This window comes from Rattus norvegicus, chromosome 14 (genome assembly GCF_036323735.1).
Source record: "Rattus norvegicus strain BN/NHsdMcwi chromosome 14, GRCr8, whole genome shotgun sequence".
In the NCBI taxonomy this organism is placed as follows: Eukaryota; Metazoa; Chordata; class Mammalia; order Rodentia; family Muridae; genus Rattus; species Rattus norvegicus.
This window is the reverse complement of record NC_086032.1, coordinates 107,513,737-107,534,886: the sequence shown is the minus strand read 5'-3', so window position 1 is coordinate 107,534,886 and position 21,150 is coordinate 107,513,737. Positions and strand designations below refer to the sequence as shown.

Below are 21,150 nucleotides of genomic sequence, written 5' to 3'. Positions count from 1 at the left end.
TCAAAGCACACACTGTACCTCACACAATAATAGTAGGAGATTTCAACACCCCACTTTCATCACTGGACAGATCATGGAAACAGAAATTAAACAGAGACATAGAGAAACTAACAAGTTATGAACCAAATGGATCTAACAGATATTTATAGAACACTCCATCCTAAAACAAAAGAATATACCTTCTTCTCAGCATCTCACGCTACCTTCTCCAAAACTGACCATATAATCAGTCACAAAACAGGCCTCAACAGATACAAGAAGATAGAACTAATCTCATGCATCCTATCAGATCACTCCAGACTAAGACTGGTCTTCAATAACAACAGTAAAGACAGAAAGCCCACATAAACATAGAAGTTGAAAACACTTAACTCAGTCACAACTTGGTCAAGGAAGAAATAAAGAAATTAAAGATTTCTTAGAATTTAATGAAAATGAAGATACAACATACCCAAACTTATGGGACACAATGAAAGCAGTGCTAAGAGGAAAACTCATAGCTCTGAGTGCCTGCAAAAAGAAACAGGGAGAGCAAAAAGCTCCAGAACAAAAAGAAATAAATAAACCCAAGAGGAGTAGAAGGCAGGAAATAATCAAACTCAAGGCTGAAATCAACCATGTAGAAACAAAAAGCACTATACAAAGAATCAACAAAACCAGGAGCTGGTTCTTTGAGAAAATCAACAAGATAGATAAACTCTTAGCCAGACTAACCAGATGTCACAGAGAGTGTGTACAAATTAAGAAAATCAGAAATGAAAAGGGAGAGATAACAACAGAATCTGAGGAAATTAAAAAAAATCATCAGATCCTACTACAAAAGCCTATATTCAACAAAACTGGAAAATCTGGAGGAAATGGACAAATTTCTAGACAGATACCAGGTACCAAAGTTAAATCAGGAACAAACAAACCATCTAAACGACCCCATAACTCCTAAGGAAATAGAAGCAGTTATTAAAACATCTCCCAACCAAAAGGAGCCCAGGTCCAGACGGGTTTAGTGCAGAATTCTATCAGAAGTTCATAGAAGACCTCATACCAATACTGTCCAAACTATTCCACAAAATAGAAACAGATGGAGCACTACCAAATACCTTCTATGAAGTCACAATTACTCTTATATCAAAACCATACAAAGACCCAACAAAGAAAGAGAATGTCAGACCAATTTCCGTTACTAATATTGACACAAAAACACTCAATAAAATTCTTGCAAACCGAATCCAAGAACACATCAGAATGATCATTCATCATGATCAAGTAGGCTTCATCCCAGGGATGCAGGGATGGTTTAATATACAAAAATCCATCAATGTAATCCATTATATAAACAAACTCAAAGAACCACAAGATCATTTCATTAGATGCTGAGACAGCATTTTACAAAATTCAACACCCCTTCATGACAAAAGTCCTGGAAAGATCAGGAATTCAAGGCCCTTATCTAAACATAGTAAAAGCAATATACAGCAAACCAGTAGCTAACATCAAACGAAATGGAGAGAAACTTGAAGCAATCCCACTAAAATCAGGGACTAGACAAGGCTGCCCACTCTCTCCCTACTTATTCAACATTGTACTCGAAGTCCTAGCCAGAGCAATCAGACAACAAAAGGAGGTCAAAGAGATACAAATTGGAAGAGAAGAAATTAAATTATCACTATTTGCAGATGATATGATAGTATACTTAAGTGACCCCAGAAGTTCCACCAAAGAACTACTTAATCTGATAACTTCAGCAAAGTATCGGGGTATAAATTAACTCAAACAAATCAGTAGCCTTCCTCTACTCAAAGGATAAACAGGCTGAGAAAGAAATTAGGGAAATGACACCCTTCACAATCATCTCAAGTAATATAAAATATATTGGTGTGACTTTAACCAAACAGGTGAAAGATGTGTATGACAAGAACTTCAAGACTCTGAAGAAAAAAATTGAGGAAGATCTCAGAAGATGGAAAGATCTCCCATGATCATGGATTGGCATAATTAATATTGTAAAAATGGCCACTTTGCCAAAAGCAATCTACAAATTCAATGCTATCCCCATCAAAATTCCTACTCAATTCTTCACAGAGATAGAAAGAGCAATTTGCAAATTCATTTGAGTAACAAAAAACCCAGGATATCAAAAAACTATACTCAACAATAAAAAAAAAATCTAGGGGAATCACCATCCCTGACTTCAAGCAGTATTACAGAGCAATAGTTTTAAAAACTGTATGGTATTGGTACAGAGACAGGCAGATAGATCAGTGGAACAGAATAGAAGACCCAGAAATGAACCCACACACCTTTGGTCACTTGGAATTCGACAAAGGAGCTAAAACCATTCAATGGAAGAAAGATAACATTTTCAATAAATGGTGCTGGTTCAACCGGAGGTCAACATGTAGAAGAATGCAGATCGATCCATGCTTATCACCCTGTACAAAGCTTAAGTCCAAGTGGATAAAGGACCTCCACATCAAACCAGATACACTCAAACTAATAGAAGAAAAAGTGGGGAAGCATCTCAAACACATGGGCACTAGAGAAAATTTCCTGAACAAAACACCAATGGCTTATGCTCTAAGATCAAGAATCGACAAAATGGACCTCATAAAACTGGAAAGCTTCTGTAAGGCAAAAGACACTGTCATTAGGACAAAACAGCAACCAACAGATTGGGAAAAGAGCTTTACCAATCCTACAATTGATCGAGAGCTAATACCCAAAAATATACAAAGAACTCAAAAAGTTAGACTCCAGAGAACCAAATAACCCCATTAAAAAATGGAGTACAGAGCTAAACAAAACATTCTCAGCTATGGAATATGGAATGGTGGAAAAGTACCTCAAAAAATGTTCAACATCCTTAGTAATCAGGAAAATGCATATCAAAACAACACTGAGATTCTACCTCACACCAGTCAGAATGGCTAAGATCAAAAACTCAGGGACAGCAGATGCTGGCGAGAATGTAGAGAAAGAGGAACACTCCTCCACTGTTGGTGGGATTGCAGACTGGGACAACCATTCTGGAAATCAGTCTGGAGGTTCCTCAGAAAATAGGACATTCTAATACCTGAGGACCCAGCTACACCACTCCTAGGCATATCCCCAAAAGATGCTCCAACATATAACAAAGACACATGCTCCACTATGTTCATAGCAGTCTTATTTATAATAGCCAGAAGCTGGAAAGAACCCAGATGCCCTTCAACAGAGGAATGGATACAGAAAATGTGGTGCATCTACACAATGGAATACTACTCAGCTATCAAAAACATGACTTTGGGCTGGCAAGATGGCTCAGTGGTTAAGAGCACTGACTGCTCTTCCAGAGGACCTGAGTTCAAATCCCAGCAACCACATGGTGGCTCACAACCATCTGTAATGGGATCTGCTGCCCTCTTCTGGTGTGTCTGAAGACAGCTACAGTGTACTCATAGATAATAAATAAATACTTAAAAAAATGACTTTATGAAATTATCATCCTGAGTGAGGAAAATATCATCCTGAGTGAGGTAACCCAATCACAGAAAAACACACATGGTATGCACTCATTGATAAGTGGATATCAGCCCAAATGCTCGAATTGCCCTAGATGCACAGAACACATGAAACTCAAGAAGGATGACCAAAATATGGATGCTTCGCTTCTTCTTTAAAAGGGGAACAAGAATACCCTTGGGAGGAATTAGGTAGGCAAAGTTTAGAACAGAGGCAGAAGGAACACCCAGTCAGAGCCTGCCCCACATGTGGCCCATACATACACAGCCACCAAACTAGATGAGATGGATGAAGCAAAGAAGTGCAGGTTGACAGGAACCAGATGTAGATCTCTCCTGAGAGACACGGCCAGAACACAGCAAATACATAGGCAAATGCCAACAGCAAACCACTGAACTGAGAACGGGACCATGGTTGAACGATTCAGAGAAAGGACTGGAAGAGCTTAAAGGGACTCGAGACCCCATATGTACAACAATGCCAAGCAACCAGAGCGTCCAGGGACTAATTCACTACCGAAAACTATACGTGGTCTGACCCCGGGCTCCAATTGCATAGGTAGCAATGAATAGCCTAGTAAGGGCACCAGTGGAAGGGGAAGCCCTTGGTCCTCCCAAGCTGGACCCCCAGTGAACGGGACTGTTGGGGGGAGGGCGGTAATGGGAGGAGGATGGGGAGGGGAACACCCATATAGAAGGGGATGTTGGCCTGGAAACCGGGAAAGGGAATAGCAACTGAAATGTAAATAAGAAATACCCAATTTAATAAAGATGAAAAAAAAAAAAGAAAAGAAAAGAAAATATCAACCTGAGTGAGGTAACCAAATCACAGAAAAACACGCTTGGTATGCACTCATTGATAAGTGGATATTAGCCCAAAAGCTTGACTTACCCAAGATGCAATCCACAGACTACAGGAAGTTCAAGAAGGATGACCAAAATGCAGATGTTCCCACTCCTTCTTGAAAGGGGAAAAAATATTCATAGGAGGAGATATGGAAGCAAAGTTTAGAGCAGTGACTGAAGGAATGGCCAAAACTAGGTAAGATTGATGAAGCTAAAAACTGCCTGCTGAAAGGGACTGGATATAGATCTCTCCTGAGACACATTCAGAGCATGTCCAATACAGAGGTCAATGCTAGCAGCAAATCACTGAACTGAGAACAGGACCCCGTTTAGGGGAATTAGAGGAAGGATTGAAAGAGCTTAAGGGGCTTGCAACCCCATAAGAACAACAGTGCCAACCAACCAGAGCTTCCACGGTCTAAACCACTCTTGAAAGACTATACATCGACTGACCCAGGGCTCCAACTGTATATGTAGCAGAGAATAGCCTTTGTTGGAGCATCAGTGGAAGGGGAAGCCCTTGGTCCTGCCAAGGTTGGACTTCCAGTGCAGGGGAATGTCGGGGGCGGGGAGGTAAGGGAGGTGGAAGGGGGAGGGGAATACCCGTTTGGTGGAGGGGGTGGGGATGCGGGCTTATGGACTGGAAACCGGGAAAGGGAATACCATTCTAATTAAAAAATTTTTTTAAAAAGCCGGTATATAGACAGAGCATTACCCATACCAAGGTATCTATTTGGACATTAGCTTGTTCTAAGGTAGAAATGCTATGCTATTCAAAGTTACACTCTTAGATTTGCTCAATATTCGCTATAAGAAGTGGCCACATGGTAGAAGGGAAGCAACGTTTCAGTGTTTTAAGATCAAACACAAACGTCATAACAGAAGTGTGATTTATTGCGTAGAGCTTTATATTTAACATTTATTTATAAATTAATTATGCTAAAACCAGCTTCCCAAGTCAATGCCTGTAAAATGTTGTACAAGCGCCCTCGGGTGGTTAAAATAAAGAATTACCAAAAAACATGTTCCATTACGTTGGTGGTATCATCTTCGGAAATTTCTGAAACACCAGCCTGGGATCGAAGAATGGACATGATGTCATTGGACAAATTTTTAAAACCATTTTGCAAACATATATTTGCTAGTTCTTGCCACTTTTCTATGGAGCAAAATAAATCACTCATCACAAGATGTTCGATCACATCTGAAAAAAAAAATCAGTATTACAGAATTTTCTGTTAGCTTTGATAATCCTTCAGAAATAAAGAGACATCAGTGCAATATCGTTACTCTCAAAACAGGCCTGGACCAGTAAGTTTCATGCTATGATAAGTACAGTGCTTAGCCCCAGGTCTTGTAAGTTCTTGAGTGTTAATGTATCAGCTCAACCCTGTAACATGATTCCACGCTCCCCACTCATATCCTTCCATAAGGTAGCTTTGTTGAAGCTGTAAGGCAGGGAGCTCAGAAAGCAGAGTATAGCCCCTTCCTACAGGCACAAAGCACTGCTCGAAACCATCGAGTGCTGAGAACCTTGTGCTTGAGTTTTCGAGATACTTTAAACAGCTTCATAAATGCTTAGTAGTGCCCCAGGGTTTAAGAAACTCCTTTGCAAACCTTAATCCTCTCTTTAACTAGAGAATGCTCTATGTAGTTAGAATCTATAACCAATATTTTCCTAAAAGAAGTGAAATGGTTTGCTTTTAAAGAAGTCTAGGGGGCTAGAGAGATGGTTCAGTGGTTAAGAGCACTGATTGCAATTCCAGAGGTCCTGAGTTCAAATCCCAGCAACTACATGGTGGTTCACAACCACCTGTAATGAAATCTGATGCCCTCTTCTGGTGAGTCTGATGACACTACAGTGTACTTATATATAATAAATAAATAAATCCTTAAAGAAATCTAGTATGATTTACTTTTGGAAGATAACTGGTAGTAACTTTCTTTGGTGTTTATCAATTATTTGCTTATTTGCTTTGTGTATGAGGAGACATATATGATGTTGTAGATATATGGTCACATAAGTATGCAAGAGTGAAATCCTTAAGAACCACCAATCTTCTACTGTGGAGAGAGGCTCTCTCACTGGCATGCAAGCTTGCCATGTGGGCTGCACTGGATGGCCAACAAGCCCCCAGAGGCCCGCCTTCCAGACTCTCCAATGCTGGAGTTACACATGTGTGTGCCCATGCCAGACTTGGTACATATATTCTGGAGGCTGAAGTAGTAACGGGTGCTACTTCCCAACCCCACCAGTCTACAGAGCTAACGTCTAACCTACCACCTGGTTACTTATAATCTTTGTTAAGGAAGACTTCGTTGATTGCTATCCTCACTGCTATTTTATTTTGAGCACAATTGTTATTTTCCTATCAAGTATTTTAGTTACTACTTGTAATGATAAATTCAGGATATGAAATTATCTTCTTCAGTATATTTTCAGGTAATTTACTATTTTTCTTTGACTTCAGACAATTTGAAAACTTATCTGCTTAAGCTTCTATATTAAATTAATGAAAGGTGGAAATGTAAAATTTAATTAGCTCCTCGATATCATTGCAAAGTTACATTAAGAGAAACTATCTCATGAAAATATGCATGTAATGGATTTTGAAATTTAATTATATAAGGTTATGGCTAATTAATACTTAAAATACATATAAAATGATTGCTAACTTATATGGTCACTTACATTAACCTTTTATAAGAGTGTTGCCTCTTGCAATGATTATAGCATTCTCACTGGGCTTAGTAAAGATTTTTCATTCTAACTCCTTCAACAAATATATCCCATTTTCTAGCATGGTAATTTTCATATTTACAAATTTCTGTTAACTCTGAAAAAATTGAGCTAAGTTTAATCATCCTGAACTCCATAAATAACTCATGACTATCGCTTTCACAACAGCACTTGTGGCTCCTTACCTATGGCAATTTTTCTTGCCTTCAAGGAAAATGAAGTTTGTCAGACCTCGAAATCAAGTCAATAATATGCTTTAAGGACATTTAAAACTATGAACTCAATCTGCTGTCCTACTGTGTACTTACCCTGTTTAAACTTTAACCCACCTTTAAGAAAAGAATGTAATCAACTTTGCCTGGACTAACCACTTACTTTTTACATTTGAAGCTAAATGCTTTAATCTTAAACTATGTCTTCTTCTATAAGTGTGTGTATGTGAGTGTGTGTGTGTGTGTGTGTGAGAGAGAGAGAGAGAGAGAGAGAGAGAGAGAGAGAGAGCTATTTGTTGAAAACAGCAAACCAGTTGAAAGCAACCTTAAACAAAACAAATAACCCATGAATGTTGGAAGCCATATTTGGAAATAGGTGGACAACTCCTGACTGTAGTCTGGGTGCTGTTCTGGGTCAGCAACATAACTTGCTCCCTTGTAAGCTCTGTGAAAGGTTTCTGTAGAAAAGTGTTTTCATCCCTCTCCCATATCATACTCTCTGTGTTGTTCGACAAATACAGAACAAAGCCCTTTGTCGGGGGCAGACAGGCAACAAGGTCACAACAGTGACAGCTACAGACCAAACTGCAGACAGAGCACAGGGAGAGCAGTGGACAATCCAAAGCTGGACCCACTCTTGGTCTATCTCCTAGCGGACCTTTCACTCCTGAGCACGGTGGGTCCACACTTACCTTTCTCAGCTTTACTGACTTCCTGAAGTAGCTTCATGCCAATTTTTTTCATATCCACAGAAAACAGATGGAGTACAGTAAGCCCAAAAGATAAAAATGGTGGTTTCCCATTCCTTTCTTCAGTAAGACCTCTGATTAAGTCAATCTGGGGGCATGCTGTTATTAGCTGTATCAGGTCATCTGTGGGTCAAATCAGAACAATCTCACTCTCCTGGTGTGTAAGCACCTACATAGACTACCAGTTTGCAGGTATTCTTTCCATACCTCTACATCTCACTTGGATTCCAACCGAAACTCCACAGTACTCTCTTCAACTTTAACCAAAGTAAGACACAAGAAAGGACAACTCGGAACAAGGAGTACCAGGGAACGTATGGTAAACACTCTCCGGGAACAGAGATGCGTTGTGTTGAACAGACAGGGGCTAGCAGTCAGGAACTTGCCACTTCACCTTTGTAGCTGCTTTCACATTTGAAAAGTGCCACAGTTGGAGAGAATTTGTCAAATTTTGTCAAACACTAGGTTGGGTTTTTCTTGTCTGTTTTAAAGTAATAAATCAATGCAGTTGATTTTTAAAAAATTATTTGTGTGTACATATGTGTGGATGTCTGTATGCCTTGTTGCCCACATACAGACCAATTTCCAGAGAGTATAATTTTATCTTTCTTGCTGTGTGTTGCACAGAAAAAAGAATGCAGTCATGATTTCCTTAAAAGTATCAAGTACTCGAAAATTCAAAACTGGAGATTTTGACAAGTAATTAATAGAGTGCCCATGATAATATATGTCTGTAATCCTAGCACTTGGTAAGTTGTAGGAAAGAGAATTGTGAGTTTGAGGCCCTGGGCTATATTGCAAGAGTCTGTTTTTAAGTAATAAAACAATGTAGTTGGGTTTTTTAAAATTGTTTATTTACGTTTGTGCATATATGTGGATGTGTGCTCTGGTACACAAGTGAGACCAGAAGACAAGGGAGAGTTGGTTCTTCGCTTTCACCTAGGGACTGAACTCAGATCATCAGTCGTAGAGGTAAGCCCAATGTGACTATTTTAAGTAGTTAGAAGTTGACGACATACAATCATTTTTTACTCCTTATTTTAGGTGGGGTTGGGGGGAGGCAACTTGTTGCTGGTGACAGCGGAGGTCACTAGAAGTGACCTTGCAAGAGTCTGCTCTTCCAGTCCAGGCCACCACACTTCTTCTTCATCCACTCAGTCATCTTCTCATGCCAACATTTTACCATTTCTTTTTATAGTTTAATGTATTTTAATAGCAAACTTACAGGAACAGCGCAGAAGACAGACAACATTAAAAACATGTACTTGCATGTAGGATAACTCCGTTAGAAAAGTATAGTGAATGGATGGAATCTACTGTATGATAAAATGCTACAAACACCATTTAGTTGCTGTCAATAAGAGGCGGCGCTGGCGTTAGAGAGCGGTGGTGGTGCGGCAAAGGCTGTGAACACATTTTACCATTTTTAACCCCAGAAAAGGAAGTTCATATGTTTAATATGCTCTCTAAACACTAAAGTATCCCAAACTGCAATTATAGTTGTATATTTATAAATTTTACATCATTCCTTCCTTCCTCCCCTCCTCCTCTTCCTCCTCCTCCTCCTCCTCTTCCTCTTCTTCCTCCTTCTCTTCTTCTTGCTTGTTTTCGAGAAAGGATATCTCTGTGCAGCCCTGGTTGTCCTGGAACATACTCTGCAAATCAGCTGGCCTCAAAGTTGGGGACTTACTTGCCTCTGTCTCCTGAGTGCTAGGATTAAAGGTATGTGCCACCACTGCCTGGCTAATTTCCTAAATTTTCAACATAAGATATTCTTTTTAGGCCACAAGAAGTAATTTTCAAAATAAATTCTAGGCCTTTTGTTAACTTTATAAATGTAATTTGCATCTAAAAGTCAATAAGGGGTAATCTAGGTTTTTTTTTAGCTCTTTTTATGTTTATTTAAAATGTTTTATAACGTTTTTTTTTATTAACATGAGTATTTCTTATATACATTTCGAGTCTTATTCCCTTTCCCTGTTTCCGGGCAAACATCCCCCTCCCCCCTCCCCTTTCTTATTGGTGTTCCCCTCCCCATCCTCCCCCCATTGCCGCCCTCCCCCCAACAATCATGTTCACTGGGGGTTCAGTCTTAGCAGGACCCAGGGCTTCCCCTTCCACTGGTGCTCTTACTAGGATATTCATTGCTACCTATGAGGTCAGAGTTCAGGGTCAGTCCATGTATAGTCTTTAGGTAGTGGCTTAGTCCCTGGAAGCTCTGGTTGCTTAGCATTGTTGTTCATAAGGGGTCTCGAGCCCCTTCAAGCTCTTCTAGTTCTTTCTCTGATTCCTTCAACGGGGGTCCTATTCTCAGTTCAGTGGTTTGCTGCTGGCATTCGCCTCTGTGTCTGCTGTATTCTGGCTGTGTCTCTCAGGAGAGATCAACATCCAGCTCCTGTCGGCCTGCACTTCTTTGCTTCATCCATCTTGTCTAATTGGATGGCTGTATATGTATGGGCCACATGTGGGGCAGGCTCTGAATGGGTGTTCCTTCTGCCTCTGTTCTAATCTTTGCCTCTCTATTCCCTGCCAAGGGTATTCTTGTTCCCCCTTTAAAGAAGGAGTGAAGCATTCACATTTTGATCATCCGTCTTGAGTTTCATTTGTTCTAGGCATCTAGGGTAATTCAAGCATTTGGGCTAATAGCCACTTATCAATGAGTGCATACCATGTATGTCTTTCTGTGATTGGGTTACCTCACTCAGGATGATATTTTCCAGTTCCAACCATTTGCCTACGAATTTCATAAAGTCATTGTTTTTGATAGCTGATTAATATTCCATTGTGTAGATGTACCATATTTTCTGTATTCATTCCTCTGTTGAAGTGCATCTGGGTTCTTTCCAGCTTCTGGCTATTATAAATAAGGCTGCGATGAACATAGTGGAGCACGTGTCTCTTTTATATGTTGGGGCATCTTTTGGGTATATGCCCAGGAGAGGTATAGCTGGATCCTCAGGCAGTTCAATGTCCAATTTTCTGAGGAACCTCCAGACTGATTTCCAGAATGGTTGTACCAGTCTGCAATCCCACCAACAATGGAGGAGTGTTCCTCTTTCTCCACATCCTCGCCAGCATCTGCTGTCACCTGAGTTTTTGATCTTAGCCAATCGCACTGGTGTGAGGTGAAATCTCAGGGTTGTTTTGATTTGCATTTCCCTTATGACTAAAGATGTTGAACATTTCTTTAGGTGTTTCTCAGCCATTCAGCATTCCTCAGCTGTGAATTCTTTGTTTAGCTCTGAACCCCATTTTTTAATAGGGTTATTTGTCTCCCTGCGGTCTAACTTCTTGAGTTCTTTGTATATTTTGGATATAAGGCCTCTATCTGTTGTAGAATTGGTAAAGATCTTTTCCCAATCTGTTGGTTGCTGTTTTGTCCTAACCACAGTGTCCTTTGCCTTACAGAAGCTTTGCAGTTTTATGAGATCCCATTTGTCGATTCTTGATCTTAGAGCATAAGCCATTGGTGTTTTGTTCAGGAAATTTTTTCCAGTGCCCATGTGTTCTAGATGCTTCCCTAGTTTTTCTTCTATTAGTTTGAGTGTGTCTGGTTTGATGTGGAGGTCCTTGATCCACTTGGACTTAAGCTTTGTACAGGGTGATAAGCATGGATCGATCTGCATTCTTCTACATGTTGACCTCCAGTTGAACCAGCACCATTTGCTGAAAATGCTATCTTTTTTCCATTTGATGGTTTTGGGTCCTTTGTCAAAAATCAAGTGCCCATAGGTGTGTGTGTTCATTTCTGGGTCTTCAATTCTGTTCCATTGGTCTATCTGTCTGTCTCTGTACCAATACCATGCAGTTTTTATCACTATTGCTCTGTAATACTGCTTGAGTTCAGGGATAGTGATTCCCCCTGAAGTCCTTTTATTGTTGAGGATAGTTTTAGCTATCCTGGGTTTTTTGTTATTCCAGATGAATTTGCAAATTGTTCTGTCTAACTCTTTGAAGAATTGGATTGGTATTTTGATGGGGATTGCATTGAATCTGTAGATCGCTTTTGGTAAAATGGCCATTTTTACTATATTAATCCTGCCAATCCATGAGCCTGGGAGATCTTTCCATCTTCTGAGGTCTTCTTCAATTTCTTTCTTCAGAGTCTTGAAGTTCTTATTGTACAAATCTTTTACTTGCTTGGTTAAAGTCACACCGAGGTACTTTATATTATTTGGGTCTATTATGAAGGGTGTCGTTTCCCTAATTTCTTTCTCGGCTAGTTTCTCTTTTGTGTAGAGGAAGGCTACTGATTTATTTGAGTTAATTTTATACCCAGCCACTTTGCTGAAGTTGTTTATCAGCTTTCGTAGTTCTCTGCTGGAACTTTTGGGATCACTTAAATATACTATCATATCATCTGCAAATAGTGATATTTTGACTTCTTCTTTTCCGATCTGTATCCCCTTGACCTCCTTTTGTTGTCTGATTGCTCTGGCTAGAACTTCAAGAACTATATTGAATAAGTAGGGAGAGAGTGGGCAGCCTTGTCTAGTCCCTGATTTTAGTGGGATTGCTTCAAGTTTCTCTCCATTTAGTTTAATGTTAGCAACTGGTTTGCTGTATATGGCTTTTACTATGTTCAGGTATGGACCTTGAATTCCTATTCTTTCCAGGACTTTTATCATGAAGGGGTGTTGAATTTTGTCAAATGCTTTCTCAGCGTCTAATGAAATGATCATGTGGTTTTGTTCTTTCAGTTTGTTTATATAATGGATCACGTTGATGGTTTTCCGTATATTAAACCATCCCTGCATGCCTGGGATGAAGCCTACTTGATCATGGTGGATGATTGTTTTGATGTGCTCTTGGATTCGGTTTGCCAGAATTTTATTGGGTATTTTTGTGTCGATATTCATAAGGGAAATTGGTCTGAAGTTCTCTTTCTTTGTTGTGTCTTTGTGTGGTTTAGGTATAAGAGTAATTGTGGCTTCATAGAAGGAATTCGGTAGTGCTCCATCTGTTTCAATTTTGTGGAATAGTTTGGATAGTCTTCTATGAAGGTTTGATAGAATTCTGCACTAAACCCGTCTGGACCTGGGCTCTTTTTGGTTGGGAGACCTTTAATGACTGCTTCTATTTCCTTAGGAGTTATGGAGTTGTTTAACTGGTTTATCTGTTCCTGATTTAACTTCGGTACCTGGTATCTGTCTAGGAAATTGTCCATTTCCTGTAGATTTTCAAGTTTTGTTGAATATAGGCTTTTATAGTAAGATCTGATGATTTTTTGAATTTCCTCTGAATCTGTAGTTATGTCTCCCTTTCATTTCTGATTTTGTTAATTTGGACACACTCTCTGGGTCCTCTCGTTAGTCTGGCTAAGGGTTTATCTTGTTGATTTTCTCAAAGAACCAACTTTTGGTTCTGTTCATTCTTTCTATGGTCATTTTTGTTTCTACTTGGTTGATTTCAGCTCTGAGTTTGATTATTTCCTGCCTTCTACTCCTCCTGGGTGTATTTGCTTCTTTTTGTTCTAGAGCTTTTAGGTGTGCTGTCAAGCTGCTGACATATGCTCTTTCCTGTTTCTTTCTGCAGGCACTCAGCGCTATGAGTTTTCCTCTTAGCACAGCTTTCATTGTGTCCCATAAGTTTGGGTATGTTGTACCTTCATTTTCATTAAATTCTAAAAAGTCTTTAATTTCTTTCTTTATTTCTTCCTTGACCAGGTTATCATTGAGTAGAGCGTTGTTCAATTTCCACGTATATGTGGGCATTCTTCCCTTATTGTTATTGAAGACCAGTTTTAGGCCGTGGTGGTCTGATAGCACGCATGGGATTATTTCTATCTTTCTGTACCTGTTGAGGCCCGTTTTTTGACCAATTATATGGTCAATTTTGGAGAAAGTACCATGAGGAGCTGAGAAGAAGGTATATCCTTTTGCTTTAGGATAGAATGTTCTATAAATATCCGTTAAGTCCATTTGGCTCATGACTTCTCTTAGTCTGTCTACGTCTCTTTTTAATTTCTGTTTCCATGATCTGTCCATTGATGAGAGTTGGGTGTTGAAATCTCCTACTATTATTGTGTGAGGTGCAATGTGTGTTTTGAGTTTTAATAAGGTTTCTTTTACGTATGTAGGTGCCCTTGTATTTGGGGCATAGATATTTAGGATTGAGAGCTCATCTTGGTGGATTTTTCCTTTGATGAATATGAAGTGTCCTTCCTTATCTTTTTTGATGACTTTTAGTTGAAAATTGATTTTATTTGATATTAGAATGGCTACTCCAGCTTGCTTCTTCCGACCATTTGCTTGGAAAGTTGTTTTCCAGCCTTTCACTCTGAGGTAGTGTCTGTCTTTGTCTCTGAGGTGTGTTTCCTGTAGGCAGCAGAATGCAGGGTCCTCGTTGCGTATCCAGTTTGTTAATCTATGTGTTTTTATTGGGGAGTTGAGGCCATTGATGTTGAGAGATATTAAGGAATAGTGATTATTGCTTCCCGTTATATTCATATTTGGATATGAGGTTATGTTTGTGTGCCTTTCTTCTCTTTGTTTTGTTGCCAAGACGATTAGTTTCTTGCTTCTTCTAGGGTATAGCTTGCCTCCTTATGTTGGGCTTTACCATTTATTATCCTTTGTAGTGCTGGATTTGTAGAAAGATATTGTGTAAATTTGGTTTTGTCATGGAATATCTTGGTTTCTCCATCTATGTTAATTGAGAGTTTTGCAGGATACAGTAGCCTGGGCTGGCATTTGTGTTCTCTTAGGGTCCATATGACATCTGTCCAGGATCTTCTGGCTTTCATAGTTTCTGGCGAAAAGTCTGGTGTGATTCTGATAGGTCTGCCTTTATATGTTACTTGACCTTTTTCCCTTACTGCTTTTAATATTCTTTCTTTATTTTGTGCGTTTGGTGTTTTGACAATTATGTGACGGGAGGTGTTTCTTTTCTGGTCCAATCTATTTGGAGTTCTGTAGGCTTCTTGTATGTCTATGGGTATCTCTTTTTTTAGGTTAGGGAAGTTTTCTTCTATGATTTTGTTGAAGATATTTACTGGTCCTTTGAGCTGGGAGTCTTCACTCTCTTCTATGCCTATTATCCTTAGGTTTGATCTTCTCATTGAGTCCTGGATTTCCTGTATGTTTTGGACCAGTAGCTTTTTCTGCTTTACATTATCTTTGACAGTTGAGTCAATGATTTCTATGGAATCTTCTGCTCCTGAGATTCTCTCTTCCATCTCTTGTATTCTGTTGGTGAAGCTCGTATCTACAGCTCCTTGTCTCTTCTTTTGGTTTTCTATATCCAGGGTTGTTTCCATGTGTTCTTTCTTGATTGCTTCTATTTCCATTTTTAATTCCTTCAACTGTTTGATTGTGTTTTCCTGGAATTCTTTCAGGGATTTTTGTGACTCCTCTCTATGGGCTTCTACTTGTTTATTTATGTTTTCCTGGAATTCTTTCAGGGATTTTTGCGATTCCTCTCTGTAGGCTTCTACTTGTTTATTAATGTTTTCCTGTGTTTCTCTAAGGGAGTTCTTCATGTCTTTCTTGAAGTCCTCCAGCATCATGATCAAATATGATTTTAAATCTAGGTCTTGCTTTTCTGGTGTGTTTGGATATTCAGTGTTTGGTTTGGTGGGAGAATTGGGGTTCGATGATACCATGTAGTCATGGTTTCTGTTGCTTGGGTTCCTGCGCTTGCCTCTCGCCATCAGATTATCTCTAGTGTTACTTTGTTCTGCTATTTCTGATAGTGGCTAGACTGTCCTATAAGCCTGTGTGTCAGGAGTGCTGTAGACCTGTTTTCCTGTTTTCTTTCAGCCAGTTATGGGGACAGAGTGTTCTGCTTTTGGGTGTGTAGTTTTTCCTATCTACAGGTCTTCAGCTGTTCCTGTGGGCCTGTGTCTGGAGTTCACCAGGCAGGTCACTTGCAGCAGAAAAGTTGGTCTAACCTGTGGTCATGAGGCTCAAGTTTGCTCGTGGGGTGTTGCTTATGAGCTCTCCTCTGTGGCAGCAGCAACCAGGAAGATCTGCGCCGCCGTTTCCGGGAGCTTCAGTGCACCAGGGTTCCTGATGGCGTTTGGTGTCTTCCTCTGGCATCCGAGATGTGTGCAGAGTGCAGTCTCTTCTGGTTTCCCAGGTGTGTCTGCCTCTCTGAAGGTTTAGCTCTCCCTCCCATGGGATTTGGGTGCAGAGAGCTGTTTATCCGGTAGATCCCTTCAGGTTCTGGCGGTGTCTCAGACGCAGCGGTCCTGCTGCTCTTGGGCCCTCCTCTAAGGGAACCCAGAGGCCTTATACAGTTTCTTCTTGGGCCAGGGATGTGGGCAGGGGTGGGCAGTGTTGGTGGTCTCTTCCGCTCTGCAGCCTTAGGAGTGCCCACCTGACCAGGCGGTGAGGTCTCTCTCCCACGGGGTTTGGGAGCAGAGAGCTGCTGCGGGCTGGGATACCGGGTTTGGGACTCCCCGGTAATCTAGTTTTTACTGAACAAATGTATTGTGTGCCAGGAACTAACAGATAGTAATGCACTGACTTTGCTAATCAGAATTAGTGATATGTTACCATTTTTTTATTACCAGTAAGGAAAGAGTGTTAGAGATGTTAATTTTCTCTGAATTACATATGATATAATGTAAAATGTTCTTCCTGGTGCCAATATTCAAACATTTATTATTATGTGTGCCTGTGCACATACATACATATAAAGAAAAAGAGATTAAGAGAGAGGGAATTCATTAAATAATTTATAAATTATTTAATTTATTCTACATCAATTAAATCAGACTATTAAGAAACAAATAAGAAAATATTTTCTTAGAAAAGTAACAAGTTTATGGCTTAAATCACTCATCTTGAGCTTTAACATCTAAAGTTAACTCCTCTCTCTCTCTCTCTCTCTCTCTCTCTCACTCAATAGCTATTCAAATTTCTCTCCTATAAATTGATTTCTTTGACAATATTACCGGCAGAATTTTCTAATTAGAAATTCCAAATCTGATCCACTCTCCTTGCTTACTATCCAAGCAGAATAGAGCCATATTTTATATCTAAACACTATTATAATTCCTTTACATAGAAAACCAGCATAGAAACTGAATCTGTATCCTTAGTTAATAATACAATATATGATTTACTTCAACAAATTTTAGTAGAGTGATCCCACTATCCCAGGCTTCTCTGCTATTGTATAACTACTGGCAAATGTCCCATTGTGCCTTATCGTCTCTGAGAAAACACACACAGTTTCTGTCTGTAAAGAAGATATAACAAAGTTACATCAGATCCAACAAAATGAGTAGTGCAATAGTGCACATAAGCAGCCAGCTACTGCCCTGACAGTCATGTCAGCTATGATGTTGATATCAATGCACATAATGCACATAAGCAGCCAGCTACTGCCCTGACAGTCATGTCAGCTATGATGTTGGTATCAGTGAATGAAAACATTAACAACTTTGAAATACATACATCTTAAGTAAACATCAATTCACTACTTGAAAATGATCAAATTCAAAAGCCACAAATATCCTTTTTCTTGGGAAATATGGCTTAAAATTGCTATGTTTTGGTCTGGTTTGCAACTTCTCCATTTATTTCTTTTTATTTCTATCTTACTTATTTGTTTGTTTTTTGTAACTTCTTAGACTAAACAAACAGCCTAAAAACGAAGATTGGCTTATGTCTGAGGGGTTTGTCAGGCCAGCAGTTCCATAAGCTCACTCTGGTGGGATTCCTGTTAAGATATCAGGCCATTGAACTAGGGTTAGTCAACTGTATCAGGCCATTGAACTAGGGTCAGTCAACAGTTCTCTCAAATAACATCCTATTACAGGCTAGGTATCCAAAATTCTGAAATGAGAATTACTAATACTTCATTTGTAACAGTATACTATATATATGTACTCTGTATGTATTATTGTATATAAAAATTTAGTTATTTTTAAAAATTCTTTATGTAGTGTGGTCTATCATATAAGGTAAGTTTGTCTTTAATACTACATATTTCTAGTAATAGCCACATATTAAATGTTTCCTTTGAGAAAATACATGTGTAGCATGAAATTCAATTAACTCTATCTTATTTTCATGAAAATTTACAAAGGAACTCTCCTACTGGTATGTCTAGAAGTATTCTGTAAGCTAAGTTTCAGACATTACCAACTCCTATGTCAGAGTTAAATTACTTACCAGTGTTAATGTCCTTGGACTGTTGTATATGTTCCATAGCCTCATGAAACTGACCCTGTCTACACAGGCAAAGAATAGCTTTCTTGTGTAGCCCACATTCATTGTAGACAATCTGAGCTAACGCCAAGCATTTGGACTTGTGGTATGGGTGCTGCTCTCCATAAGCACAAATAGCGTCGCCAACCTTCTCAGAAAATGTCAGCCTGTAGCAAGCACATCATTACAGCACACGTCAGAAAACTGTTGATGAGTGGCTGAGACTGAAATATCTGAAAATTCAAGGCTGTAAATAGATTATAAATAATCTATAAAATTGTAAATCAATAAGCAATTGATAATGTGGTAGAGATTTGAGATTGGCAAAACCAAAAACAATTCTCCTTTGGGGAAATAATTTTGGGAAAATTGAGATCAAATGTCTTAATGTCTATAAGCAAGATTTAAACTCTCCTGCAAAGACTGACAGAATTCAAATTGCCAGGTAAGCAAGGTCCACATGCAACTGGGGATCTCAGTGTTCTCATAAATTACCTAGAGTCTGTCTAGATTCTGCAGAATGTGCTAATTTTTTAGATGTTGGCAAAAGCTAGTGGGAACAATCTCAGCTCATAATTAGATCTTGCAAACACTCACACTAAAAGGAATCACATCTCTCTGTAGAGGGAGGTTCCGATACTTTAATTTAACCAGGTATTTGTGTTTATTGACACTGAAGGTCCTCATCCCCACCTAGTTTTTGATCTATCAATAAAGTTGCCAGTAGCCAATGGCTGAGCGTGGGGCGGGACACTGAGAGGTGAGCAGGTAGGACACAGAGAATCAGGGACTGGGAGAGAGAAGGGGCCGCAGTAGTAGAGGAAACAGGCCAACCAGCAATGTGAGATTCTGGGTAAGTGGCCACTGGTCACTTCCCCAGCTGGGCTTGGGGTAGCAGGGGAAGAGTGCCCAGTCATTAAGTTAGCCAAGGCATTTTAAGAGTAACTGGCATGTATGCATGCGTGCTACGTGCGTGTGTGCGTTTTCTATTCTTGGATCTAAGATAGCCCCTGGGTGGCTGCGCACATGTGACCACAAAGCAGTGTAGAAAAAACCTCCCGCTACACCTCACCTTTGTTTTTCTTTAGTTTTCTTGTGTGCTCCCTCCACCCCAAGCACCCAGCTCTAAGTATGATAGCACCTATTAGTTTAAATTTGTTATAGATAGTAAGAAGCAAAATTGTGGGGGGAGGGGGGTGGAGGGATACAGCTATCCACTAGGAGAAACTAAGGAAACAGGCCTATCCAAGAGTTGAACTGAATCACCTCATTGGGTACAATATTCAAATGTACCTGTTAATACTCAACAGCAGTGATCCAACCATCTGTGCCACTCAGAAATTTTCAGCATAAGCCAAAAGAGTATTTGGGCATGATCAGAAAAATCATTAGTGCTTATATGGAAATTGTGCTTTAGTTATATTTTTAATTAATGGCTGCAAAATATCAGGGTTCACATAATAGTGGTGTTTCTATATGTCTAAGAAAATGCTGCTAACATTAAAATGAAATTCTGATACCTCTACAGATTGTCTCAGAATTGGACATGCAGTAAATATGGACTCTGTTTATTGGGGTAAAAAGTGGAGGGGTTCAAAATCAGAATTGTTCTTTATAAACCAACCAAGCTAGTAGACATGAAAGGCTGGGCCCTTCCCTCAAGGTAGAGCAGTTCCAAGCACTGTTTGTCTGGGAAATGTGGCTAAGGCTTTGTCATTTCTTCCTTGGCTCTTGCCCTTCCCTGTGTGGTTGCACTCAGATTACTAGGAAGCCCATGTGACACACACACATATACTCCACATCCCCATTTCAGCCTCGGGTTCTAGTTAGGTGAGTCCTACATACACTAGCACCAGTCTGCCAGTCTGTAGGAGACTTGGATTCAAGAAGCAGCCAGCTGCTGACTTAAATGCTCCTCAATATAACTATGGGAGTGTTCCTCCTCCACACATATTGCCTCCTAGGTTATAACACATGTGCCACAGCCTGTCTAGAATCAGGTTTCTTGCCTTTTCTCTACCAAGAGGTGTGCTATTGACCAATCCTTCTGTGTCCATGTCACTCAGCTTACATCTTCTCCTAGCTTGCCATATTTTATTTTGTGAACTTCGGTTAATTGATTCTTTAGTCTGCGCTTTCTGTGACTGAGCCTTCTTGGATACTTTCTAATTAATTTCAACACGGAACTGAAGTATATCTTAAAATACAGTATTTATAACAAACCATTAGCTGAATTTACTATCATAAGCCTCATAAGCCTATAATCCCAGCATATAAGAGACTGAGGCAGAGGCATTAGACCTTGAGGTCTGCCTAGTCCACAATGAGAAACTCTAGCTCACAGACGACAACTAAGTCAGAGGAAAACAACCATATCAACTACAGGTTGAGGTTAAGTTAGCAGCTTAATTTTGCTTACTTTGCCTGGGTAACCCAGTGGGTAACTAAATCAAGTCGTTCCTCAGATAATCCACATTTGATTCCCTCCAAGGTTAGGTCAACATTAATAGCACGTTTGAAAGCTTGACTGGTATTAAATATAGCCTCAAAAAACAAGAGTAATGGGAGAGGCTTTCCTCTAACTTTTCCAATGGCTACAAAAAGAAAAAAAAAAGAGAAGTTTGAGTAAAATACATTAAGAATAAGTTTGCCTTTTGTATTTCATATTATTCTTTTGATTTCTTTACATTTTCCAAACCTTTAACAATAGATACAGAATAAATTCTACATTTTTTATAATAGTATCGCTGTGTAGGCTACATAAAGATGGAGGCAGACTATGGTGATTTGTCTGCAAGCCAAAGGATGCCGAAAACTGCTGAGAGCCAGCAGAAACTCAGACATCTCCTAGTTAATAGAAGGCAGTGCATGCTTGTAATCTAGACACCTATCAGTACTCTAGAGGAGAACCTACTGTGGTGGTTTGAACATGCTTGGCCATAGGAA

The 21,150-nt window shown here is 39.6% G+C and overlaps 1 protein-coding gene across 7 annotated transcripts in view; it reads right to left on the bottom strand.

Annotated features, from left to right (window-relative positions):
• Window positions 1-5,219: 5,219 nt before the first annotated feature.
• The window catches only part of Clhc1 (clathrin heavy chain linker domain containing 1), a 40,685-nt gene continuing 24,754 nt past the window's right edge, over window positions 5,220-21,150 (bottom strand). For 6 of the 7 annotated variants that reach the window (XM_039091778.2, XM_017599141.3, XM_063272988.1 and 3 more), the window contains 4 exons: window positions 20,624-20,798; window positions 18,169-18,371; window positions 7,988-8,167; window positions 5,220-5,547 (listed from right to left, as the gene is read on the bottom strand). In XM_039091778.2, the coding sequence (XP_038947706.1) occupies window positions 5,354-5,547; window positions 7,988-8,167; window positions 18,169-18,371; window positions 20,624-20,798 (752 nt within the window). In that variant the 3' untranslated portion in view covers window positions 5,220-5,353. The remainder of the gene's footprint in view (window positions 5,548-7,987; window positions 8,168-18,168; window positions 18,372-20,623; window positions 20,799-21,150) is intronic. The other variant, NM_001013877.1, reaches the window with a different exon arrangement.